Source organism: Balaenoptera musculus, chromosome 2, assembly GCF_009873245.2.
Source record: "Balaenoptera musculus isolate JJ_BM4_2016_0621 chromosome 2, mBalMus1.pri.v3, whole genome shotgun sequence".
Classification (NCBI taxonomy): domain Eukaryota; kingdom Metazoa; phylum Chordata; class Mammalia; order Artiodactyla; family Balaenopteridae; genus Balaenoptera; species Balaenoptera musculus.
The window spans coordinates 77,371,204-77,399,173 of record NC_045786.1 but is presented as its reverse complement, the minus strand read 5'-3'; the positions used below and the strand labels follow the sequence as shown (position 1 = coordinate 77,399,173).

The window sequence follows — 27,970 nt, the reverse complement described above, 5'->3', positions numbered from 1 at the left end:
TGAACTACTTTCTGTCTCTATAGATTTGCCTATTCTGGACATTTCATATAATATGTGGTCCTATTAGAATGGAATCATATGATATGTGGTTTTTTTGTGAATTGCTTCTTTCATATAGCATATTTTCAAGGTTCATCCATATTGTGGTATGCATCAGTACTTCATTCCTTTCTGGTGCTGAATAATATTCCATTGTACAAATATACTACTTTTTATTTACCTATTAATCAGTTTATTATCATTTGAGTCATTTCCACTTTTTGTCTTTTCTGCAATAAACATTTGTGTACAACTTTTTGTGAGGGTATATGTTTTCATTTCTCTTGGGTATATAGCTAGGAGTGGGCTGCTGGATCATGTGGTAACTTTATGTGTGAACTTTTGAGAAACTGCCAGACTGTTTTCCACAGTGGCTGCACAATTTTGTATTCCTACCAACAGTGTTTGAAGGTTTGAATTTCTCCACATTTTCTCCAACCCTTGTTATTGTCCATCTTTTTTTATTATAGTTATCTTAGCTGGTGTGAAGCGGTATCTCATTATGGTTTGATTTGCACTTCCCTGAAGACTAATGATTTTGAATGCCTTTTCATCTCCTTTTTGGCTATATGTATATCTTCTTTGGAGGAATGCCTGTTCAGGATACTTGCCCATTTTAAAAATAGCTCTTTTATATTCTAGACAGGTCTCTTACTAAATAAAAGATGTGCAAAATTTACGTCCCTTTCTGTGGTTTGTCTTTTCATTTTATTTATGGTATCCTTTAAAATGAAATGTTTTTAATTTTGATGATGTCTAGTTTATTGATTTTTCTTTCTTTGCTTGTGTTTCTGGTGTCATTTCTAAGAAATCATCACCTAATTCATGAATATTTATACCTATGTTTTCTTTAAAGAGCTTTATGGTTTTAGCTTTTGAGGTTAGGCCTTTGATCCATTCTGAGTTGATTTTTGTACATGGTGTGAGATAAGGGTCCAACTCCATTCTTTTACATGTGGACATCCACTTATCCCAGTACCACTTGTTGAAAAGACTATTCTTTCCCCCATTGAATGGTCTTGTTACCTTCGCTGAAGATCAGTTGACCTTAAATGTGAAGTTTATTTCTGGATTCCCAAGTTAATTCCAAAAAAACTGGAATTTTTGACTGCTTACTGTGTTCAGGCACAATCCTAAGCACAAATGCACTTACCCCTCATAGTAACTCTGTGAGATGGGCACTATTCTTACCCCCACTTCACGGATGAAGTAGCGAAGATAATGATTTGCCCAAGCTAGTAAGTGGCAGACCCAGGACATGAATTTAGACGACTGCCTTGAGAGCCTGAGCTTTTAACCATGCTATAAATAAATGTGAGAAGTCAAAACTTGGAATCCCACTAAATAGTTCGTTTTAAACAAAAGAGCTGTAGGTCAAATTGGCCACTTAGTTTGGAAAAACCACAACAGAGGAGGAGCTTTACTAGCTTGCTTCCTACTGAGTATTAGAGATGGACCTGTCTTCCTTGGTTGAAACCCCTCCATCGCCAACTTAAGAATTTATAAATCAACGCACTACTTCGGCTTCTTCTGTTCTTGCAGCAGGACAGACGTTAGCGCTTACCGGCGAAGGGCGGAAAAGCCGCAGGGCCCACTCCCCAGTTCTCAGCCACGCCGCAGCCTCGCGCTATTTTCTGCCAACAGTATGGGCGTGGACAGAATCGCCCCCCGGGCTGGAGGCCGCCCGTGTTGTCGTAACTCTCGCGGGAAGATGCGTCGTTGCCTCAGTAACGGCGTCGCGGCCGCGAAAAATGGCGGGGCGAAGTTTTAAGGTTAGTTCAACTCTACACTGCTGGGTAGCAGCTAGGTTTCGGGCGGTCCTGCGGACACTGGAATTCATTTAACTTTGGGTCTGAAAATGTCTCTTTTACAGAGACGGGTCGTTTCAGGGACTCCGCTTCCACCACGCGTTCAGCAACCTTCCACACCTCGTCGGGACCTCCTCGCCAAGGAGGAAGAATATAAGTAAGAAATTTGGCGGTTCAGCTTTTCCTTCTTTCTTTCACTTAAATGAGGCTGCTTACAAATACTTTTCCTGGTGACTGACTGGATCTTTGGGACCATTCACTGTCCAGCAGTTTATTATCCCGTTCGCTTGCCCTTCTTTATCTTTTTAACTTGAGCTGCGACCTCGTAGCTGTTGAAAGTGGTCGAAAATTTAACCCAAGTGAGTAAACCTGTTCGTCAGCGAGACGATACCGCTAGAAGTAATTTGGATAGCAGGAATTGCCACGAATAGTTCAGTTTCTAGTTAAAGGAATTCCACTTAATTTCAAGTTCCTAGAGTTTACGTATGTAAATTTCTTTTAGGTTTGGTTTCTAAACTGAAAGCATGTTTCTCAGGGCATTTGGAATTACCGTTCTCATCCGCATTTGGTGGTGTTGGGAGGATTTTCCTTCCTTATCTGCTGTCAGTGTAATTACAGCTATCCTGACAACACGTGCTTTCATTCTTGGACCACTCCACTCTTCATCCCCCGGTTTTCATGCAGCGGTCAGAGTAATCTTTTAATTTTATCTTGTCACTCCTTTGTCTAAAACTTTGCAGTGGTTTCCATTTGCACTTCAAAAGCTCTGTCACACCTGGCTCCTACCTCTTGTGTGATCTTGACCTCTCTCCTTTTTGCCAACCAGAATGGCCTTTCTTGACTATGACAAGTAGGCTCCCCATTACTCTTTTTTAATTGTGTAATTAAATTTTCGTTGTAATTAGCATAACTTGTTACAGTAAATTCATTTGTTAGTTTACTTTTTGTCTGTTTCCTCCACTGGACTGTTAGTTCCACAAGGTCAGAGACCATGTCCTTTATTTGCCCTCGTATATACCCTTACCAAAAAAATTATATTTTAAAAATTCACCTTTTTAATTTAACGTAATTTAATTTAAAACTTGGGAAAGATTCTGGCAGTTCCTCAAATGGTTTAACATAGAGTTACCAAATGATCTGTACTTAAAATTAAAGCATGTTTAGAGTTAAAACTGAAGTGTACTTTCTTTAGATAAACTAGACACGTGTCAACTTGCATGTAGAAACAGTGATCTTCCACTGCTTGATGAAATGGGCCTATTATTCAAGTATGAGTGTACTTAATCAATGGTTCTGTTGTTCATATACAGCTCTGAATCAGCTGTTTTCAACCCAAAACATTTGTTTTCTTTACCATGCACCAGATAGCGCTAAATACATGCACTGATTAGTTTAATTCATTTGGTTATTTAAGGTCTATTTGCATCTGGCCCTTCATTAAGGATATGGTCCTGATCAAAGTCAGGCATCTATAAGGACTATTCTATTTTAGCAAAAGTTTTGTGGTAAAGACTCCCAGTTGTTACTTGTTCTGTTATATGCACTCTGAGGTGTGCAAATCTGAGGTGTTTGAACAGAGTAGCTCCCAGGCACTGCTTGAAATTTGTGATCAGCACTATGCGTAAGGGTGAAATGTCTGGCCATCCTTATAGGCAAGAATATGAGTTCATAACAGAGTATTTTGCCACATGTTGTCTTGGTGGTAAGCATATGGGGGTGTTGTTTTAATCAAATGAACACAGCACTTTCCAGGGATCCCAATCCAGAATCTTTTACAATCAGCTCCTGTCAAATAGTTGGAGGAAATAATCACTATATGAGACAGTAAACCAAGGAATATGCTGATCACTCAAGTCAATAGATATTCCATGCCTTGTGCGTATATCATAAAACCAGAGAGCTAAACAATAAGATTACGTGACATCTGGTTTAATTGATCTTGATAACTGGAAGGGCAAGCCTTCCCCCAAACTTCTTGCCCATAAATGCCAATTACATTGGATTTATAGATTAATTTGCAGAGAACTGACATCTTTATGCTGTTGAATCTGCCCTTCCACGAATATGATATATCTCTATTTACATGTGGGTGTTTTGGGTATCCATTAATAATATTTTATCATATTACTACATAAGAGTCTTGCACGTACAATTTTTTCAAGGTACCTTATAGTTTTTTCTTGCTATAATGAATGGCTCTTTTTCTACTACATTTTCTAATTGGTTATATGTATAGAAACATTACTGATTTTTGTATGTTGATCCTAGACCTATATTTATATAGATTGTCAGCTCTGCTGAACTGTCTTATTCTGCAGAGTCCGTTGAGTTTTTTATAAAGACAGTTATATCATATGCAAATTGGGATAGTTTTGTCCCTTTACAATTTCTTCTGCATCCTTTTTCTTGATCTGGTTAGAACTTCCAGTGCAATATGAAATAGAAAAAGTAATGGTAAGCATTTTTATCTTAGTTATGATTTTCAGGAGCCCACTTTTAATAATTTATCACTACATTTGAGGTTTGCTGTAGCGTTTTGGTATTTTTTTAATCAGGCTTAAGGACGCTGTTTCCCTTAATTCTTTATTTTTTAATTAAGGATAGCTGATATGCAGTATTATACCCTTAATTTGTATTTTGAATGAATGTTAAATTTTAACAAAGCTTTTTCCCCCCCAAATTTATTTAGGCGATGAAATTTTTTTCACCCCCTCGTTTAATGTTTTAACATACTGAACTACAAAGGCAGATTTCTTGTTTTCTTTTGAAGTCCCCTGGATTACATTGCTTTAATTTTATGGAGGTTCTTTTTCATCTATAAACAGAAATGAAATTGGTCTTGCACTTTTTTCTAGTTCTTTACCTTTCTGATTTTGATGTGATTATTATCCTAGCCACATAAAATAAGCTGAATAGTTTTCCTTTTTCGTTTTAGTCTGTTCTTGGAACCTTCTTGTAATCAGAGATCATCTGCCCTTTGATTAAAATTGTGAAACTGAGTCTAGTGTGGGTGTTTTTTTTTGCCTGTGAATGCAGTTTCTTTAATAATTTTTGCATCCAGAATAAATTTTGGTTATTTGCTAGTTTTCTGGAAAAGTGTCCACTTCATGTATGTTTTAAAATGTATTAACATACATTTATTCTAATTATGCTCTTATGTTTTAAGTCTTGACTGTATCTGTAACCTTATACACACCTTCTTTCGGGGACTTTTCTGTCAGTCTTGCTGGGAGGTGTATATGTTTTATTGGTCTTTTCACCGAATTAGCTTTTGGTTTTATTGCTAATCTATGTGATTTAAATTTTTTTTTGATTAGTCTTATCTCTATTATTTCTCTCTCTTCTAATGGTGGATTTATTTCTTCTTTTTTTAGTTTCCTTTTTTAGTTTAGTTTTTCTTATTTTTTAATACATACATTTAATTTCTGTATATTTCTCTCCAACCACAGCGTATCGGTTTTTCAGTATCTGTTTTGATATATATATTTCTTCTGTGGTTATTTAGTTTAAATATTTTATGATTTTTCATAGTGATGATTTTAGGAGTGTGTTTTTGTAGTTCCCAAGCATCTGTTTGTTTGCTTGTTTGTTTTATTTTTGTTATTTTATAATTTATTTTTAATTGTACTGTGGTCAGAGAATGTATATAATATTGATTTTCAAAAATGTTTGAAACTTAGTTGTGACCAGGTACATGTTGAATTTTTGTAAATATTCTGTGTGTTCTTTGATAGAAAGTGTATTCACTATTTGTTGACTCATATCTTAGATCAAGCTAATTAATGTTGCTGTCCATAACATCAGTATCATCACCATTTTTTTTTTCTAGTAGCTGTATTGGTTTCTGTTAGAGATGTACTGAAATCAGCTATAATTATGATTTAAAAATTTCTCCTTATAATTGTGTCCAATTTTGTGTGGGGGCTATATTGTTTGATTTATTTAAATCCTCTTGATGAATAATTCCTTTTGTTGTTATGTAGTGTCTGTTATATCTTTTTCATTCCTTTATTCTCAAACTTTTTATGTCATTTAGCTTTATGAAGAGCATTTCTTTTATATTGTCTGGTAATTTCTGCCTTCTAATGAGTGAATTTATTTACATTATTTTGTTTATTAATTTGAAGTTGTTTGGGCCGTCTTATTTTTGTTTTCTATTTATGCCTTTTCTTTGGTTTTTTTTTCTGTCTTTTGTTGGTTGAATGAGTTTTCATTATGTCTTTATTTTTCCTTTACTGGTTTGGAAAGACCTTAGAATGCTTTAACTTGGTTTCCGTCATTTGTCAAGTTATATAATACTTATTTCCCCTTTGCTTTGAATACCCTTACCTGTTATTTTCATATTCTGTACTAATTTAGATTTATCATCATGTTTTCTCATTTCTTTGCATTTTTTTTTTTCTGGGTTCAATTTCCTCTTTTCTGAAGCATAGACCATTCATTACTTCTCTGTATGAAAATCGGAGTCTTAAATTCTCCAGTCTTACCCGAAAATTTTGTTACTTTGCACTTATTCTTCAAAGATTGTTTAGCTGAATATAGAACTCGAAATGGCTAGTCCCTGCCCCCCCACCTCCCGATGGTCCATTAAAGATACCATTTCATTGTCCATTGGAATCTAGAGATATTGATCAGGCATCTACTGCCAGCTTTTAAGATACTCATGCTGGTAGACTATTTTTCCCTCTTCTTTTTAAATATTTGCTTTGTAATTTAAAGAACATTCTCCTTGTCTTTGAAGTTCTGCAGTTTCATTATGATGTGTACAGGTGTGGATTTGTTTTCTTAATTCTGCTTGAGGTCCCTATATTTAGTCATTTCTGGAACATTCTCAGCATTATCTCTTTTTTAAAAAAGTATTGTCTTTTGTTTTATGTTTCTCGCTATATTCTTCAAGTTTCAAATATTTGTCATTTTTCTTTTTGTTTTGTTGCAGTATACTTGATTTACAACATTATACTATTTTCAGGTATACAGCATAGTGATTCAAAACTTTTATAGATTATACTCCATTTAAAGTTATTATAAAATAATGGCTATATTTCCTGTGCTGTACAATATATCCTTGTATCTTATTTATTTTATACATAGTAATTTGTATCTCTTAATCCTTTACCCCTATTGTACTCCTCCCCCCTTCCCTCTCTCCATTGGTAACCACTTGTTTGTTCTCTACATATATGGGTCTGTTTCTGTTTTGTTATATTCATTATTTGCTTCATTTTTCAGATTCCACACATAAGTGATAACACACAGTATTTGTCTTTCTCTGACTTATTTCACTAAGCATAATACCCTCCAGGTCCATTCATGTTGTTGCAAATGGCAAAATTTCATTCTTTTTTATAACTGAATAGTATTCCATGATATGTATGCAGATATATAGATAGATAGATAGATAGATAGATAGATAGATAGATAGATAGATAGATAGATAGATAGATATCTCACATCTTCTTTATCCATTCATCTGTTGATGAACATGGAGGTTGCTTCCATATCTTGGCTATTGTAAATAATGCTGCTATGAACATTGGGGTGCATATATCTCTTCAGAGTAGTGTTTTCATTTTCTTTGGATATATATCCAGGAGTGGAATTACTGGGTCATATGGTAGTTATATCTTTTAAGTTTTTGAGAAACTGCCATACTGTTTTCCACAGTGGCTGCACCAATTTACGTTCCCACCAACAGTGCACAAGGGTTCCCTTTTCTCCACATCCTTGCCAACATTTGTTATTTGTGGTCTTTTTGATGATAGCCATTCTGACAGGTGTGAGGTGATATCTTATTGCAGTTTTGCTTTGCATTTCTCTGATGATTAACAGTATTGAGCATTTCATGTGCCAGTTGGCCATCTGTGTTCTTCTGCGGGAAAATGTCTATTCAGGTCTTCTGCCCATTTTTTAACCAGGTTATTTGTTTTTTTGATATTGAGTAGTTTGAGCTATTTATATAGTTTGGGCATTAAACCCTTGTTGGTCATATCATTTGCAAATATTTTCTCCCATTCAGTAGATTGTCTTTTAATTTTGTCAATGCTTTCTTTTCCTTTCCTTTCCTTATAAATTTAATTAGGTCCTATTATTTATTTAGTTAGTTTCCTCTGCCTTAGGAGACAGATCCAAAAATTACTGCTGTGGTTTATGTCAGAGTGTTCTGCCTCTGTTTTCTTCTGGAGTTTTATGGTTTATGGTCTTACATTTAAGTCTTTAATCCATTTTGAGTTTATTTTTGAATATGGTATGAAAAAATGTTCTAATTTCATTCTTTTACATGTAACAGTCCAGTCTTCCCAGCACCACTTATTGAAAGACTGTCTTTTCCTCATTGTATATTTTTGCTTCCTTTGTCATAGATTAATTGCCCATATAAGTGTGGGTTTGTTTCTGGGTTCACTATTCTGTTCCATTGATCTCTGTGTCTGCTTTTGTTCCAGTACCATACTGTTTTGGCTACTGTAGCTTTGTAGTATAATGATTATGGATCAATCCAAGAAGAATATATAACAATTGTAAATATATATGCACCCAACATAGGAGTATCTAAATACATAATGCAAATGACAACAGACATGATGTACAGTAACACAATAATAGTAGGGAACTTTAACACCCCACTTACATCAATGGACAGATCATTCAGACAGAAAAATCAATGAGGAAACACTGGCCTTAAATGACACGTTAGACCAAACAGAATACATAGTATTCTATTCAAAGGCAACAGAATACACATTCTTTTCAAGATCACATGCTAGCCCACAAAACAAGTCTCAGTAAATTTAAGAAAATTGAAATCATATCAAGCATCTTTTCCACCTACAGTACTATGAGATTAGAAATCACCTACAAGAAAAAAACTGCAAAAAACACAAACATGTGGAGGCTAAAAAATATGCTACTAAACCAATGGATCACTGCAGAAATCAAGGAGGAAATCAGAAAATACCTGGAGAAAATGAAAATGAAAACACAGCAATCCAAATTGTATGCGATGCAGCAAAAGCAGTTTATAGCGGAAGTTTATAGCGATACAAGCCTGCCTCAGGAAACAAGAAAAATCTCAAATAAACAACCTAACCTTACACCTAAAGGAATTAGAAATAGAAGAACAAACAAAACCCAAAGTTAGTAGAAGGAAAAACATAACAATCTGTTGATTGTCCCTCCTGGGCACTTGTTTCTTAATGCAATTTGTTACCTTTGTGAAGACATCTTTAGTAGGGTTTGCTTTCTGAGAGAGTTGCATGTGTTCTAGATGAGTAAATCCCTAAGGGTGGTTTTGCATTTAACTTTATTAGCTTATCAGAGATTTCACTGGTTCTAAGCCAGCTTTCTATATTAAAGTTTTGGCATAGTGTCCCTGTACCATCTGGGTAAGATGAACTTGGACTACACTCCTATGTGCTCTGATTACTCACAAGGGAATCTTTTCCACACATGGCTCTAGTTTCATTTCCATTCACCTAAGGTTATGGGTAGTGTTTTTGTGGTCTGTGGTTCACAGGTGTAGCCCTTCATGACTCTCTCATGTGCATCAGTTTCTAGCTGTTAAGCTGTTCTGGCTTCTGTTCCTGTTTACTGCTCTCATTTTGAGTTGGTGCTTTATTTTTAGTGCCAGGGTATTTTCCTTTCCTGAGTTTAAGTTTAGCAATATTTCCTTCATTATATTTTATCCAGGATTTCTATGGGTTTGGGAGCAGAAGAATAGCCTTTTGATTTATCTCAGCCTCCTCTATTGACCAGAAACCTCTAATGGTTCTTGTTAAGGAAATTTGAAAAATCAGGTAAAGGCATCTTGAATACAACTTTAAGTCTTTATTAGATATTTTTATTTTGATTAACTCATCCTAAGATATAAAAATATTTCTTAAAACATCAGACTTTTTTAAGAAGAGCTATGATGCTGCTTTTTTTCTTCCTGGGAGTGGGAGTCATCACTGGTTTGTGGTACTTCTGAATCACATATCTAAAAAAACAAGGTATCTCATTTTAAAAATTGCTCTGCATATTTTCTTCATATAACTTCAGAAGAGCCTAGATAGTCTAGAAATGTGACCTATGAATAGAATTTAAAAGTTACATGCTTTTGAAGATGTTTATTATAATGTTAACCTTTAAAACTGAGAAGGGGACTTCAGCTAACAGGGGGAATGGTTTAGTACATTATGTTAACTTCAACTCTAGAATATTTCATAGCCATTTAAGGCACTAATTATAAAAATTATATAGAGATAAATATATTCCATCTGTATTGTTATGGCAGAACAGTACAAAATTGTGTGTGTGCTTACAGATGAAAATTAGAAGGGAATTTTAAAAATGATTGGATGATGGTGGTAGGATGATGAGCAATTTTTTCTTTAAAAATGGTTTCTCTCAATGGCATTGCTATTCTTACAGTCTTAATGGGACTAAATAGTATTCCTATTCTTTGCTAGATTCCAAATAGATTGAAAAAAAAAAAAGGAGTGGTAGGTGTAGGTCGAAGTAATCACCTGTATTCCTGATGAAGCTGATATTGAAGTATGTAGCTGAGGTATGAGCCACCTCAGGTCAGCTCACTAAACCCCAGATATACCTCCCCAGTCACCTGAACACCCCTGATGAAATCAGCCCCCTCCACACCCCACCCCACTCCTGTTCCCAATTGGAGTTGATCCCAAGGACATGGAGAGTGGAACTGAGTTGAACCCACCCAGTTTATTCTTCCCAAATAAACCATTCCACCTGAAGTAATGGCCAGGGAGAGGCTAGGAGTTACATGGTTTGAACTTCCACCAGAAAGAAGAAGGATCATGGGGATTTGGAGATAAGCTTTGTAACAAAAATGTCATATGTATGTTTTGGCATTTATTGATTAGCTAAATTGTAGTTATTGAAATTTAATTACTTTTATTTTTGTGTTACAATCTTCAGTCTATCACAATTATTATTTTCTGCTTTTAGGCGTTTAAATGCAGAATTAGAGGCAAAAACGGCTGATCTGGTTCGACAAGCTGAGGAAGTAATAGTAAGTGAATGTACAATTAATAGTAATTCCATGTAAGTGCTAGTTTTTTAACTTTTTAATTTGATGTGTAACATACATACAAAAAAGTGCCCAAAGCATAAATTTTCAGCTCAATGAATTATCATAAATTGAACATCAATATATGCATAAGTATGTGTATACAGGCATGTATATGTTTTTGATAAGCACACTTTTTTTTTTTTTTAATTTATTTTTGGCTGCATTGGGTCTTCGCTGTGGTGCGTGGGCTTCTCATTGCAGTGGTTTCTCTTGTTGCGGAGCACGGGCTCTAGAGCATAGGCTCAGTAGTTGTGGTGCATGGGCTTAGTTGCTCCGCGGCATGTGCGATCTTCCCAGACCAGGGCTCGAACCTGTGTCCCCTGCATTGGCAGGCGGATTCTTAACCACTGCGCCACCAGGGAAGCCCAGCACACGTTTTCTGAAAGCCACTGAAAAAGTGTTTTCCATTTAGATATTCCAATCATCTAATTAATAGGTACATTAATATTTAATAGTATTTCCCACTATTTTAAGATTAATGTTTGCAAGTAGCTATATAGAATTAGTACTGGTAATTCAGTAAGGATAGAAATAAAATGGTCTCTGGACAGAAGCTGAATAAAGGTTCACAACTACCATTAATGCTCAGATAGTAACCTGTTTCTTAAACTCTGCAGTTGGATGTAACGCAGATTCTTAGGGCTAGACCATAATCCGGTTTATAGTCAGGAAAAATGTAGTGAGGTTACATCACTAGACAATGTAAGCATATTTGCCCCATTCTGGCTACCAAATTGGTTATTCCTACTTTAAGCATCCGTCCCTAAGTATCAGCATTCCCAATATTAGTTGATAGGATATAGTTATATTCCTTAGAGGAATAAAGTAGCTGCTTTCAAACTTTTTAAATTTTTTATTCTAATTCATTTATAATTCTCTTTCATTTAAATCCCACCCCCACCCCACTTTGGAGTTGATGGAGGCAGGGAAGAATAGGCAATATTTTAATGTCTTAGACAGATCCATCATTATTTGTTGGTTTAGGAATGAGAAACATATATAACAAACATTTCAAGTAATATTTAGATAATGGTTACAGATTTACTAGTTGCATTTGTAATTAAATATTTTACTAAAAAATAAACATTTTATTACATCTTTTAGTTTTTGTCAGTGTCTGAAGAGCAGGAAAATAATTTTTCTGAAAATAATGTTCAGAAACTCAACATTATACTAGAGTGAGGGATTCATTATGTATTCTGATCAGAGTCCTCTAATGGATATAACTTTTGCCACATTGAATTTTTGTTTTTTCACTTTCATATTAATACATCTTCTCCAAAAGCTTTCACTCTTAGTGCTTCATTTTTAGCACTTTCATTTCTATGTGGTCGTCTTAACATTGAAGTTTTTCTGATTTGAGACAAGTTTTTCTGTCCATTAAATGGATTTATGTTTCCACTTCTTGTGAACCTTATTTCCTTTGCATGTTACAGAAGATGGAAGCTCTAATGTAGTTGGGAAGCAGGAGTCAGCTAAGATCATATAAAGGCATTGGCATTCTTACAATTTTGCCTTAGAATTGACTCTTTTAACCAAGAATGAATGAAAGGGTGAAACTACATTGTACCAGATCTTATTTTGATGCCATAGCTTTTAGAATTCTGTGCTTTGATTTTATAGAAATTGTGGACAACTCTGAAATAATTAATGATCAGAAAGGCACTTGAATATATCCTAGTTTTGTGCATTATTTTCCTATATGACTTTGTTTTATTTAACTAGAGAGATCAGCAAGAAGTACGATCTCAGTCTATTTCAACACAAATTAAATCATATGAAGAGGAAGATGATTACAGTTTAAGGTAAGACTTAAATTCCCAAACACCTTAAAAACTTTTTCTTTTTACTGGGTAAATGCTTTAAGATTGTTTTCTGTTTTTTTTTTTTTAATTAAGGTATATTTGACATACATTATATTGGTTTTAGGTGTACAACACAATCATTCAGTATTTGTATATATTGTGAAATGATCACCACAGTAAGTATAGTTAATATCCATTACCATACATAGTTACAGAATCTTTTTTCCCTGTGATGAAAACTTTTAAGATCTACTTTTTTAGCAGCTTTCAAATATGCCATTAGTATTATTAAGTATAGTCTCCATGCTGTACATTACATCCCTATGATTTACTTATTTTATAATTGGAAATTTGTACCCTTTGACTCCTTTCACCTATTTTGCCTGCTCCCAACCAACCAGCCTCTGGCAACCATCAATCTGTTCTCTGTATCTACAGGCTTGTTTTTATTTGTCTGTTTTTAGATTCCACGTACAAGTGAGATCACTTATTTGTCTTTGTCTTTCTCTGACTTATTTCACTTAGCATAATGCCCTCGAGGTCCATCCATGTTGTCAAAATGGCAAGATTTCATTCTTTTTTTATGGCTCAGTAATAGTTACATATATATATAAATATTATTTTATATAATACTTTAACATATATATATATATATATATATATATATATATATAAAAGCACATGTTCTTTTCTCATTCATCCATTGATGGACATTTAGGTTGTTTCCATATCTGGCCTATTGTAAATAATGTTGCAATGAACATGGAGGTGCATATATATTAAAAAATTAGTGTTTTCATTTTCTTCAGATAAATACCCAGAAGTGGGATTGCTGGATCATATGACTGTTCTGTTTTTAATATATTTTTTCTTTTTCCTTTTTTTTTTTAATAGATCTTTATTGGCATATAATTGCTTCACAATACCGTGTTAGTTTCTGTTGCACAACAAAGTGAATCAGCCATATGCATACACATGTCCCCATATCCCCTCCCTCTTGAGCCTCCCTCCCATCCTCCCTATCCCACCCCTCTAGGTCATCACATAGCACCGAACCCATCTCCCTGTGCTATGCTGCTGCTTCCCACCAGCCAACTGTGTTACTTTCGGTAGTGTATATATGTTGATGCTACTCTCACTTCACCCCAGCTTTGCCCTCCTACCCCATGTCATCAGGTCCATTCTCTATGTCTGCCTCTTTATTTCTGCCCTGCAACTAGGTTCATCAGTACCATTTTTTTTTTTTGGATTCCATATATATGCATTAGCATACGGTATTTGTTTTTCTCTTTCCGACTTACTTCACTCTGTATGACAGACTCTAGGTCCATACACCTCACTACAAATAACTCAATTTCGTTTCTTTTTATGGCTGAGTAATATTCCATTGTATATATGTGCCACATCTTCTTTACCCATCCCTCTGTCAATGGACACTTAGGTTGTTTCCATGTCCTGGCTATTGTAAGTAGTGCTGCAGTGAACATTGTGGTGCATGTCTCTTTTTGAATTATGGTTTTCTCAGGGTATATACCCAGCAGTGGGATTGCTGGGTCATATAGTAGTTCCATTTTTAGTTTTTTTAGGAACCTCCATACTGTTTTCCATAGTGGTTGTATCAATTTACACTCCCACCAACAGTGTAGGAAGGTTCCATTTTCACCACACCCTTTCCAGCATTTATTGTTTCTAGCTTGTTTGATAATGGCCATTCTGACCAGCATGGGGCAATACCTCATTGTAGTTTTCATTTGCATGTTTTCTAATAATTAGTGATGTTGAGCATCTTTCATGTGCCTCTAGGCCATCTGTATGTCTTCCTTGATGAAATGTCTATTTAGGTCTTCTGCCCATTTTTTAACTGGATTGTTTGTTTTTTTGATATTGAGCTCCATGAGCTGTTTGTATATTTTGGAGATTAATCCTTTGTCTGTTGTTTCATTTGCAAATATTTTCTCCCATTCTGAGGGTTGTCTTTTGGTTTATGGTTTCCTTTGCTGTGCAAAAGCTTTTAAGTTTAATTAAGTCCCATTTGTTGATTTTTATTTCTGTTATTCTAGGAGATGGGTCAAAAGAGATCTTGTTGTGGTTTATGTCAAAGAGTGTTTTTCCTATATTTTGCTCTAAAAGTTTTATAGTGTCTAGTCTTATATTTAAGTCTTTAATCCGTTTGGAGTTTATTTTTATGTATGGTGTTAGGTAGTGTTCTAATTTCATTCTTTTACATGTAGCTGTCCAGTTTTCCCAGCACCACTTATTGAAGAGGCTGTCTTTTCTCCATTGTATGTTCATGCCTCCTTTGTTGTAAATTAGGTGCCCATATGTGTGTGGGTTTATCTCTGGGCATTCTATCCTGTACCATTGATTTATATTTCTGTTTCTCTGCCAGTATCATACTGTCTTGATTACTGTAGCTTTGTGGTATAGTTTGAAGTTGGGGAGCCTGATTTCTCCAACTCTGTTTTTCTTTCTCAAGATTGCTTTGGCTATTCGGGGTCTTTTGTGTTTCCATACAAATTGTAAGATTTTTTGTTCTAATTCTGTGAAGAATGCCATTGGTAGTTTGATAGGGATTGCATTGAATCTGTAGATTGCTTTGGGTAGTATAGTCATTTTCACAATATTGATTCTTCCAATCCAAGAACATGGTATATTTCTCCATCTCTTTGTGTCATCTTTGATTTCTTTCATCAGTGTTTTATAGTTTTCTGAGTACAAGTCTTTCGCCTCTTTAGGCAGGCTTATTCCTAGGTATTTTATTCTTTTTGTTGCAATGGTAAATGGGAGTGTTTCCTTAATATCTCTTTCTGATTTTTTGTTGTTGGTGTATAGGAATGCCAGAGATTTCTGTGTATTAATTTTGTATCCTGCAACCTTACCAGATTCATTGATTAGTTCTAGTAGTTTTCTGGTGACATCTTTAAGATTTTCTATGTATAGTATTGTGTCATCAAAAAATAATGACAGTTTTACTTCTTCTTTTCCAATTTGTATTCCTTTTATTTCTTTTTCTTCTCTGATTGCCATGGCTAGGACTTCCAAAACTATGTTGAATAATAGTGGCGAGAGTGGGCATCCTTGTCTTGTTCCTGATCTTAGAGGAAATGCTTTCAGTTTTTCACCCTTGAGAATGATGTTTGCTGTGGGTTTGTCATATATAGCCTTTATTATGTTGAGGTAGGTTCCCTCTATGCACACTTTCTGGAGAGTTTTTATCATAAATGGGTGTTGAATTTGTCAAAAGCTTTTTCTGCATCTATTGAGATGATCATATGGTTTTTATTCTTTAATTTGTTAATATAGTGTATCACATTGATTGATTTGTGTATATTGAAGAATCCTTGCATCCCTGGGATAAAACCCACTTGATCATGGTGTATGATCCTTTTAATGTGTTGTTGGATTCTGTTTGCTAGTATTTTGTTGAGGAATTTTGCATCTATATTCATCAGTGATATTGGTCTGTAATTTTCTTTTTTTGTAGTATCTTTGTCTGGTTTTGGTGTCACAGTGATGGTGGTCTCATAGAATGAGTTTGGGAATGTTCCTTCCTCTGCAATTTTTTGGAAGAGTTTGAGAAGGATGTGTGTTAGCCCTTCTCTAAATGTTTGATAGAATTCACCTGTGAAGCCATCTGGTCCTGGACTTTTGTTTATTGGAAGATTTTTAATTACAGTTTCAATTTCATTACTTGTGATAGGTCTGTTTAATTCTTTCTGGTTCAGTCTTGGGAAATTGTGCCATTCCAAGATTTTGTCCGTTTCTTTGTGGTTGTCCATTTTATTGGCATATAGTTGTTTGTAGTAGTCTTTTATAATCCTTTGTATTTCTGCAGTGTCAGTTGTGATTTCTCCTTTTTCATTTCTAATTTTACTGATTTGCATCCTCTCCCTTTTTTTCTTGATGAGTCTGGCTAATGGTTTCTCAATTTTGTTTACCTTCTCAAAGAACCAGCTTTTAGTTTTATTGATCTTTGCTATTGTTTTCTTATTTCTATTTCATTTATTTCTACTCTGATCTTTATGATTTCTTTCCTTCCACTGACTTTAGGTTTTCTTTGTTCTTCTTTCTCTAGTTGTTTTAAGTGTAGGTTTAGATTGTTTATTTGAGATTTTTCTTGTTTCTTGAGGTGAGATTGAATTGCTCTCAACGTCCTTCTTAGAACTGCTTTTTCTGCATCCCATAGGTTTTGGGTCGTCATGTTTTTGTTGTCATTTGTTTCCATGTATTTTTTATTTCTTCTTTGATTTCTTCAGTAATCTCTTGGTTATTTAGTAGCGCACTGTTTAGCCTCCATGTATTTGTGTGTTTTACAGTTTTTTTCCTGTAACTGATTTCCAATCTCATAGCGTTGTGGTCAGAAAAGATGCTTGATACAATTTCAGTTTTCTTAAATTTTTCAAGGCTTGATATGTGACCCAAGATGTGATATATCCTGGATAATGTTCCATGTGCACTTGAGAAGAAAGTGTATTCTGCCACTTTTGAGTGGAATGTTCTGTAAATATCAATTAGATCTATCTGGTCTATTGTGTCATTTAAAGCTTGTGTTTCTTTATTTATTTTCTGTTTGGATGATCTGTCCATTGGTATAAGTGGGTGTAAAATCCCCTACTGTTATTATGTTACTGTCGATTTCTCCTTTCATGGTTGTTAGCATTTGCCTTATGTATTGAGGTGCTCCTAAGTTGGGTGCATATATATTTATAATTGTTATATCTTCTTCTTGGAATGATCCCTTGATCATTATGTAGTGTCCTTCTTTGTCTCTTGTAATAATCTTTATTTTAAAGTCCATTTTGTCTGATATGAGAATTGCTACTCCAGCTTTCTTTTGATTTCCATTTGCATGGAATATCTTTTTCCACCCCCTCACTTGCAGTCTGTATGTGTCCCTAGGTCTGAAGTAGGTCTCTTGTAAACAGCATATATATGGGTCTTGTTTTTGCATCCATTCAGCCAGTCTGTGTCTTTTGGTTGGGGCATTTAATCCATTTACATTGAAGGTTATTATCAACATGTATGTTCCTGTTACCATTTTCTTAATTGTTTTGGGTTTGTTTTTGTGGGTCTTTTTCTTCTCTTGTGTTCTCTCTTAGAGAAGTTTCTTTAGCATTTGTTGTAAAGCTGGTTTGGTGCTGCTGAATTCTCTTAGCTTTTGCTTGTCTGAAAAGCTTTTGACTTTTCCATCGAATCTGAGTGAGATCCTTGCTGGGTAGAGTAATCTTGGTTGTAGGTTTTTCTCTTTCATCACTTTAAGTATATCCTGCCACTCCCTTCTGGCCTTCAGAGTTTCCACTGAAAAATCAGCTGATAACCTTATGGGGATTCCTTTTTATGCTATTTTTTGTTTTTCCCTTGTTGCTTTTAATATTTTTTGTTGAATTTAATATTTGTTAGTTTGATTAATATGTGTCTTGATGTGTTTTTCCTAGGGTTTATCCTATATGGGACTCTCTGTGCTTCCCGGACTTGGGTGACTATTTCCTTTCCCATGTTTGGGAATTTTTCAACTATAATCTCTTCAAATATTTTCTCAGACCCTTTCTTTTTCTCTTCTTCTGGGACCACTATAATTCAAATGTTGGTGTGTTTAGTGTCGTCCCAGAGGTCTCTGAGATTGTCTTCCATTGTTTTCATTCTTATTTCTTTATTCTGCTCCTCGGCAGTTATTTCCACCATTTTGTCTTCTTCATTCTTCTGCCTCAGTTATTCTGTTTTTGATTCCTTCTAGTGTATTTTTCATTTCAGTTATCGTGTTGTTCATCTCTCTTTGTTTGTTCTTTAGTTCTTCTGGATCTTTGTTAAATATTTCTTGTATTTTCTCAGGCCGTGCCTCCATTCTATTTCCGAGATTCTGGATCATCTTTACTGTCATTACTCTGAATTCTTTTTCATGTAAATTGCCTATTTCCTCTTCATTTATTTGGCCTTGTAGGTTTTTACCTTGCTCCTTCATCTGTGTGATATTTTTTGCTGTCCCTTTTTTTTTTTTTTTTTTTTTTATGAGTGGGATTGTTTTTCTGTCTTACTGGTTGTTTGGCCTGAGGCTTCCAACTCTGGAGTTTGTAGGCTGTTGGGTAGAGCTGGGTCTTGATGTTGAGATGATGAACTCCAAGAGACCTCACTCGGATCAGTGTTCCCTGGGGTCTGAGTTTCTCTGTTAGTGTGCAGTGGTTTGGACTCAGAGCTCCCTCCGCAGGAGCTTCGGCCTGACCCCAGGCTCGTGAACCGAGATCCCGCAAGCCACCTGGGGCAGAAATGAAAAAAAAGAACAATAACAAAATAAAAAATAAAATCAGACTAGGAAACTAACAGATATGTTAGGAAGAATATAAAAAAATATAAGTAAATGAATCAACAACCAGAAGGTACATCAGTACCACAATAGTAAAAAGAGGAGGAGGGAAAAGAAGAAAAAAAAAAAGGGGGGGGGAAGGCCTTAGCTGTGGAGAGCAGGGCCTAAGCAAGGGTGAGGTTTGGGCAGTGGGCGGGGCCAATGCTCAGGACCCACAGGGCTGGAAAAGGCTCTGGGGGCTTTGGGGGTGGGGTGGGGCTTAGATTCAAGGAACAGAAGGGGCCCAGGCATGACCCCCACCCCTGGTCTCAGAGTGCAGGGGACCTCATCTGGGAGCCCAGCAGGCTTCCTGGGCTTGATTGAGCAGCCCAAACAGCCGCCTCTCCTCTCCTGCTCCTCCAGTCTGGGGTCTGGGAGGGCCCCTCCCACCTGTCTCTCCTGTTCTCCCCTTGGCCTCCTTCCTATGCCCCCAAGACCCACGTGACCTGGATGGGGGCTTTGGAGGGCAGGAGATGGACCTGGGAGCTCAGCAGGCGTCCTGGGCCCAAGTGGGTGAGGCAAACACCATCGGCTACTCTCCTGCTCCTCCTGCAGGGTGCCTCCCACAGGGCCCCTCCCACCTGCCTCTCCTGATCTCCCTGGCCTTCCTCCTATGCCCACAAGGACCCATGCAGCCTCAAGGGGGCTTGGAGGGCAGGGGATCGGCCTGGGAGCTCAGCAGCCTCCCTGGCCTGAGTGGGCCAGGTGATCACCCTCCACTCCTCTCCCGCTGTTCCTCTTCCCGGGGAGTCCCTCCCACCTGCTTCTCGTGATCTCCCTGGCCTCAGGGGCACCGATCTTGTCTGGCCTCCACTTCTCCTCCCACCTCGGTCCCCCTACGTCCTACTGGTTCACTCTGGGGTTCCTCCTATCTCCTTGGGGGTCAGAGTCCCCCACCAGCAGCCGGCAGGTGCCCTAGTTGTGGGGAGACACTAACTTTGTGTCTTTCCACACCACCATCTTGACTCCTCCCCCCTCTGTTTTTAATTTTTGAGGAACCTCCATACTGTTTTCCATAGAGGGTGTACCAAATTATGTTCCCACCAACAGTGTGCAAGGGTTCCCTTTTCTCCACAGCCTTGCTAGCATTTGTTATCTCTTATCTTTTGATAATAGCCATTCTTACAGGTGTGAGATGATAGCTCATTGTTGTTTTGATTTACATTTCCCTGATGATTAGTGATGTTGAGCTTCTTCTCATGCATCTGTTGGCAATCTATTTGTCCTCTTGGGAAAATGTCTGTTTCACTTTTGCCCATTTTTAAATCCAATTGTTTGTTGGTTTTTTTTTTTAATTGACTTTTATGAGATTTTTAAAATATATTTTTGATAGTAACCCTGTATCAGATACATGATTTGCAAATATTTTGTCCCATTCAGTAAATTACCTTTAGTCTTGTTGATGCTTTCCTTTGCTGTGCAGAAGCTTTTTAGTTTGATGTAGTCCCATGTATTTATTTTTGCTTTTGTTGCCTTTGGTTTTGGTGTCAAATCCAAAAAAATAATCACTAAGACTGATGTCGAGGAGCTAGCCACCTATATTTTTCTTTTAGGAGCTTTATGGTTTCAGGTTTTACATTCAAATGTTTAATCCATTTGAGTTTATTTTTATGTATGATATAAGATAACAGTCCATTTTCTTTTTTTTACATGTGGCTATCCATTTTTCCCAGCACCATTTATTGAAGAAACTATCCTTTCCCCATTGTATATTCTTAGCTCCTTTGTCATAAATTAATTGAGCTTATATGAGTGAGTTTATTTCTGGGCTCTGTATTCTGCTGCATTGATCTATGTGTCTGTTTTCATGCCAATACCATACTGTTTTGATTACTATAGCTTTGTATAATAGCTTGAAATCGGGAGAATGCCATTTTTCTTGGATAGTGTATGTGGATCTGTTATTATATAATATCTTTTTACATGTAAGTATTAGAAATCTATAATTTGAAGAATAAGGTAAGTTATAAAATACTAATAATTGGAAGCTTATACCAGTCAGACACAATGTAAACCTTTTACCTATTTTATCTCATTTAATTCTCAAAGTATTATTTTGAAATAAATATTACTGTCCTCATTTTAAAAAATGAGGAAACTGAAGCTTAGAGAAGTTCAGTAGATTGCCTAAGGACTTACAGATGGTATGTAATTTCACGGAGATCCAAACTACAATTAATTAATTAACAATTAGTTTTAATATGTCTCGGTTTAGCATCATTTATTATTAATATATGGTGTTTACTTTTTATCTGTAGACGTCCATTATTGTCTGAAGGGACAGTTCATTTACGTTCAGAAACTAAGGTATGAAATCAAACTTTATGTGAATGTGATTATATTCTGTAGAATTTAGGTTGTTTTTTAGATTTTTCTCTTTTTGTATTTATTATTCTCACTTTTATTGTGTTTATTGTGGGTAGGGTAGGGGGTGTTTTCTTTAAAATGCTTTTCCTGAGCCACAAGAACTCCAGGGCCCCTGCCTGTGAGTGGGCAGCTGGCACATGTCACTCCTGCAACATTTCTGGAAAGAAGGATGAGGTGGGCAGGCAGGCCCTCCCCCAAAGAGCTCCCCAGGCCAGCTCTGCTGGCCTCGGCCCCTCTGAAAAAGAAACCCAAACCCCAGAAGCACCCCACCCCTTGGGCTCACGAAGCTGGGTGTGTATCCCTGCTACCCCACAAGCGGCCTCCTCTCCATCCTTCCTACCCCCTTTCCTTGGGCTTCTCCGTGCTCCCCTTGTGGGCACTTCAGCCCCAACCTGCCTGCTTCCCGTGCTGCCCTGGAAGATGCTTTCATATTTGCTGGGCTTGCCTGTTGTCTACAAAACCCAGGATGCTCACCCAGTGCACTCCAGCTAATTCTGGCTGGGCACCCTTCCCCCACCACTGGTCACCTCTACCCTGTGACAGTGCACTGGCCTAGGGGGTAGAGGCAACCAGTCCCACCAGCCTCCCACTAGCTTGAAGGGAGCAGGTCCCAGGGCCCACAGCATGCCTTCCAGTAATAGCTAGAAATAGAATATTAGCCTTGATATTCAGAAGGGATGTCTTTATGAAATGTTGCTCGTAAAATGAATTGAATCCTTTTTTGTCTCATAATTTCACTGAACAATTTGGAGATACATTGGAAAAATTCTAAGTGAAATTAAGTTTTCTCTCCAAAGCCCAAATTTACTAGATAGAAGATCTGAAAAAGAAAAGTGTTCAATATACAAAGAAGGTGATTGGGAAGGTTTATTTATTCATTTAAATATTTACAGTGTGTAGAGATTCCAGCTGCTGGGCACACTGGGATGTACAAATTCCCTATCCATGGGAATCTAGACCTAAGGAGTAGTATACGTGGAGGCCTATCTGAAGAATAATCGGTGAGGAGAATTAAATTCTGTGAATCAGAACATCCAGTTTAACATGCCGCTAACTAGTTGAATATCCTTGAATCTTTGGGACTCATTTTCTTATCTTTAAATCTCTTGGTCCTAGTAATAACTAGGTCTTTTCCAGGTATACAATTTTGGATTCCTTAAAATATAACTTGATTAATTCTCTGAAAATAGGAATTCTTCTGTGTAGCAATCTAGCAATTCTGTGTATTACACAATTTCCTTCCTTGGCAAGTGATTAGAGTCTAATTAATTAATCATTTAAATTCTTTTCATGTAGCCAAAGACCAAAAACGTTGATCCAATAAGCAAAGTTCAAAACAAATTACACTCTGCAAGTAAAGGAAGGAAATCAAATTCAAGGTATAGTACAGTTTTTACAGTATTACTTTTTTTTTAATTTTATAATTTATACTATCATTGTTCTTAATAAGTTCTGTTTCTCCAGATCTTTTTATACCCAAAATATACAAAATTGTACTCTGTATTTCTTCTCCACATTTAATAATTTAAAACATCTTCTAATCAGAAATGTCTTGCAACAGTTAATGAACATTTTGTATTGTTCTCTTAAGAAAAATTGCCACATTTCAAATTTTTTAAATGTTATTTTTAGCTAGATATTTTCTTAGATCGGAAACTAGAACCTAGATGTCTTTCTCTGCCTAGTTCTCTCAAATAGACTTATACTTTTTGAACACCATGCATTATTTTATATATTGAGATACAGAATGATTTTGGCATGCTCTCAATAAAACTATAGTATAGTTATAATTTACATCCTATTGTTTTTGGTGAGAAAGAATTCAAGACTGTTTTTAGTACTTTAAGCATAAAAAGGGGACCCAAGAGGTTCTTTAGGATAGTAGACTTTCTAGAAAAGGAGGGTCACACCTGGAGTGGATGGTACCAACCAGCTTCTAATTCACAGTAAATTGTTAAATTTATGTCTATTGCTTACCCAAACTGATAATTGCATTATAATTCTAGAAAAATCTTTGTTAATCCTTGTGTCTTTTAATTGGCTAAAGTTTTTGTTTTTTGAACAAAAGAGACAAAAAAAATAGGGTGAAAGGATAAGGAAGAAAAAAACTAAAATTGATAGAAGAGAACATATGTTACATACATAAGTACTGTACATACATAAGTACTGTACATACCTACATAACTGGAAAGGGTTATCTTATTTTCAGACTTCAAGTTTACTTTTTAAATAAAATGTTCTTTTTCCAAAAGAATTCTAAAGCATTTGCTTCTGTGTTAAAAGTAAGTTAGGCTTTAAAGTAAGTAAAAAGTTAAAAGTAAGGCTTTCAGAAGCAAACTTGATGGGTTAGGCCTGGCCCATTCCTCAACGCCTTTAGAAGTGGCTTTCATTTCATATTTCTCCCCTTACTTCATTAAAGAAAAAAAAAATCAACTTTTTGGTAAACTTTGATCCTGCTTAAAATATGTTTCTTTAGGTGGAAAAAAGAGTTTGAGCTAAGAACTGTTCACTCTGTAATTCTTTCTTAAGAGGTATTATTCTTCAGTGTTTGCAGAATTATGACTAGAGTGATAATCAAATTGTACAGTTCTACTCCAGCAGCATGTAAAATTAAAAGCCACAGGCTGGATTTCACCTAGGAGGCCAAGTTCAGTACTCTTAGTTTTGATGTTCACTTGTTTGGGAGTGTTGACCTAGAACAAATAATTCTCCAGCAAAAAAATGGGTTTATTCGGGATCAGCAGAATATTGCACTTCAGGGTCTGCAGCGATGGTGAGCCACGGGCAAGTCCCCACACAGCACGGCAAGGAGAACTCTTATAGAGAGAAAAAGGAAGTTGGGAGGGCTAGAGTAAACAAAGGCTTTTCATTACCTGACTTGTTGCCAGGAGTGAAGAGGAGCCTTCCTTCACACCGCGGGGCTCTGCTGTTGTCTCAGGGTGTGAGAGCTCCCCCTTCTGGTCCGCTGACTGTTTAATTGAGGCTTCTGTTTATTAATTTTTTACACTGGCCATGTCTAAGTGGCCTCATAAAGCCTCCTCTAGCTCAGTGGTTGTGTGATTCATAAAGATTGAAAGTCTACTAAGTCTCTTGTAATATAGTCCTTGAAAGTATCAATTGTAGATCTCATCATAAATTTAAAATTTATAATAATTTTGATCTGCTTTTTTATTTGGATAAAAGTCATATCTGGGAGTCATATCTCCTTTTTATATTATATGTATACAATATATAATGTGCCTATATGTGTTTTTTTGTAGAGTAAAATTGAAATACTCTGATGTACAAACTGCCAACGATGTTGCCATTCCAGAGGATTTCTCAGACTTTTCTCTTGCAAAAACAATTAGCAAAATTGAAGGGCAACTGGAAGAAGAAGGCTTACCTGATTATATAGATGATGGTATTTTTTGTGGTGTTAGTGAAGACATTGGAACAGGTAGGTTGTTTTTTGTTTATTTTTATCTTATATCACAGTTATTTAGAAAATGTAGTGATGTCTTGCATTTGTTTAATGAAATAAAATTAGTTTTGAGTCAATAATTGTTGAAAATGGATGATGGGTGAGTAGGGTTTCATTGAACTCATCTCACTACTGTTGTATATGTTTGATGTTTTCCATTATAAAAAGTAAAATTAAAAAGAACTATCTGGGGAGTTCCCTTGTGGTCCAGTGGTTAGGACTTGGTGCTTTTACTGACGTGGCCTTGGGTTCAATCCCAGGTCGGGGAACTAGGATCCCACAAGCCGTGTGGTGTGGCTAAAAAAAAAAAGAGAGAGAGAGAGAGAAAAGAAAAAAAAAAAAAGAACTATCAGGTATTGGTTTCACTGACCACTTTTCAAATAAGTTAAATACCCCATAGCTTAGCATTAAAACATTGAAATAAATTTTTAAAAACCATTTTTCTTTGAATTCCTTCCATTTAATGTTACTGAATTCTCTTTATTGTGTGTTAAATCAACACATGTTAAAGGATAAATGAATTATTGATGTAGCATCAGGTAAAATAATGAATTTTCTAATGAATATTATTTTCTTTCTTATAAATTCATTCTCTGCATACCACTAGAAAAATAATAGTTAGTCTAGATCATCAAAAACATGTTAGTTACCAGTAGTGCCTCTAAAATTGTTGAATTTATGAGGAGCCACCTATGCTATTATAAATTTAAAAAAAGACAGTTGAGTCGAGTGTATATGAACATAGTTAATGCTGAACTATAATTAATTGTAGGTTCAGGCAAACCGCTTTAGCCTCTCTGTAATAGCAATTTCTTCACTTGAAAATGTGGCAATTTGTATTTGATGATCATGAAGTTTACCCTTAAAATTCTCTGATTCTGTGAAAATCACGATGATTTACATGTATAATGATTATTGTGCTACATGGTAGTTAGTCATAAATGCAGATTAATTCATTTATGCATTTATTACATTTACTGACCTATCCAAGCTTTCTGGGGCTAATTGTTAGCAACAAAGGTAAGTGAAGCAAAGAGTTAACCTTCATGCCTCTGTTAAGATACCTTCAGGGATGCAATGGTCAGATGTTGGCTGTTCCTCAGTTCTCAGTCACCCGTAGCCTTGTTAACAAAGGTCCTCCTCCCAGTATGGGAACCAGCACAGACTACCTTAAATTACTGCTTTTTTTCTTAATGCTGAATGACCTCTCTGCCACTTTGCATCCCTGTCTTCCCTTTTCAGAATCTTTGGCCAAGGTGTCTCCCCTTTTAGGGGAGTTTTCACTTATTCCACATGATTGCCTAGAATGGCTGGGTTATGTGTGGGAGGAAACAATAAGAAAGTAGTTTAGGAGCACAGACTGCTTTATAAGACTAAAGTTGGAGTGGGGTGGGTGGGGAGGTTAATGCTGTGGACCAACAGAGACAGAGCACTCAAATCCTTGATGATACTACCGAGGTTAGAGCTGGGGAGAAAAAGAGATGCGAAAAGTCATGCTCTCCCATTGCTTCTTCCTTCTTTCCCCCTAGAGACCAACTACTGCAAACTTCACACTTCTTTTTTTTTTTTCACACTTTTAAGTTTATCATTTCCCTTCTGTCCTCTGCTAACCTGGAGTTACATGAGAAGCTAGAAGGAGAGTTGAGGCTGGAAAAAGCTAGGTGGGGTTAGAGCCAACCATTGTTCATTGGCTCCATGTAACACTGGGGACACTTCATAAGAAGAGCTTTGAAACAGGAAGTATGTGTGGAGATTTATTGTGCTCTGCGGAATTTGTCCTAATGACTTTCAGAGGCTATTCAGAATGTTTACTCAAGATAAGTTCCATGAGGGCAAACCTTGTCTTATAATATCCGTATTATGCCTGGAACATGGTAGAGACTTGATGTATATCTTTTTTTTTTTTTTAATTTATTTATTTTTGTCTGCGTTCAATCTTTGCCTCTGGGCGCGATCTTTCTCTAGTTGGCGGCGAGTGGGGGCTACTCTTCGTTGCGGTGCGTGGGCTTCTCATTGTGGTGGCTTCTCTCATTGTGGAGCACGGGCTCTACGCACGTGGCCTTCAGTAGTTGTGGCACGTGGGCTCAGTAGTTGTGGTTCGCAGGCTCTAGAGCACAGGCTCAGTAGTTGTGGTGCACCGGCTTAGTTGCTCCGCGGCATGTGGGATCTTCCCGGACCAGGGCTCGAACCCGTGTTCCCTGCATTGGCAGGCGGATTCTTAACCACTGTGCCACCAGGGAAGTCCTGATGTATATCTTCTTAATGAATGATTGAATGAATTATGAGTGAGTTCTAAGTTCAGTTTTTACTTTATTTACTTTTATAGGCCTAAAACCCTCAGAGATTTACTGATATTATTGAATAAAGAACTTTTGATAGCAATGAAATACCAAAGGTAGATCTTCGTGAGGGGTTTGTGGGAGAAAGCTTCGGCAGTAAGGTGTTAGTGCATTTTTTTGCTTCTCAGACACGTCACTACATTTTAACATCTGTGAAATTGGGATGTGTATTACAGTCAGTGGCATTTTATAATTACAATGGCTGGGATTGAAGTTGAGTTTTGCTAGAGAGGATCTGTGTTTACTTCTGCCAAACACCTGGGGGCATTACCGATCTGAGACCACTTTAAGTTCTGTTTGAGGTGTTTCGAACCACCTGGGTAAGTATGAATTCAGTCTGCAAACTTATGTGAGTACTTGGCTTGTGGTTCCGATTCTCAGGAAAAGTTTTTGTTTTTTTCCTCTTTCTTTACTTGGTTCCAGTGTAACAGTTGCTTTCTGTTGGATGGATTTTTCATTTACCTCTACATTAGGGGTATGTAGTGTCTTGAGTGTTCCCAAACAGGGGTCTCCTATTAGACTTCCCATCTTGAGCCTTTTCTTCCCTCATAAAATAGTAGTCTGTCTTACAAGTGATGGCATCTTAGATTCAGTGAAAGACAATAAATATTATTATTAAATTGACACAGAAGCACAGATCAGATTTCTGAAGGCCAAACTCCATGTTATGCAGGAGGAATTGGATAATGTTGTATGTGAATGCAATAAAAAGGTAAGTTTTTAAAATCTTTCAGAA

At 36.4% G+C, this 27,970-nt stretch overlaps 1 protein-coding gene across 6 annotated transcripts in view; it reads left to right on the top strand.

The window, feature by feature from the left end:
• TEX9 (testis expressed 9) overlaps positions 1-27,970 on the top strand; it is a 247,054-nt gene that overhangs the window by 151,172 nt on the left and 67,912 nt on the right. For 3 of the 6 annotated variants that reach the window (XM_036842658.1, XM_036842657.1, XM_036842662.1), the window contains 8 exons: positions 1,582-1,811; positions 1,913-2,004; positions 10,800-10,863; positions 12,649-12,728; positions 21,324-21,372; positions 22,729-22,811; positions 24,693-24,871; positions 27,864-27,946. In XM_036842658.1, coding sequence (XP_036698553.1) covers positions 1,582-1,811; positions 1,913-2,004; positions 10,800-10,863; positions 12,649-12,728; positions 21,324-21,372; positions 22,729-22,811; positions 24,693-24,871; positions 27,864-27,946 — 860 coding nt within the window. The remainder of the gene's footprint in view (positions 1-1,581; positions 1,812-1,912; positions 2,005-10,799; positions 10,864-12,648; positions 12,729-21,323; positions 21,373-22,728; positions 22,812-24,692; positions 24,872-27,863; positions 27,947-27,970) is intronic. The other 3 variants (XM_036842660.1, XM_036842661.1, XM_036842659.1) reach the window with 2 other exon arrangements.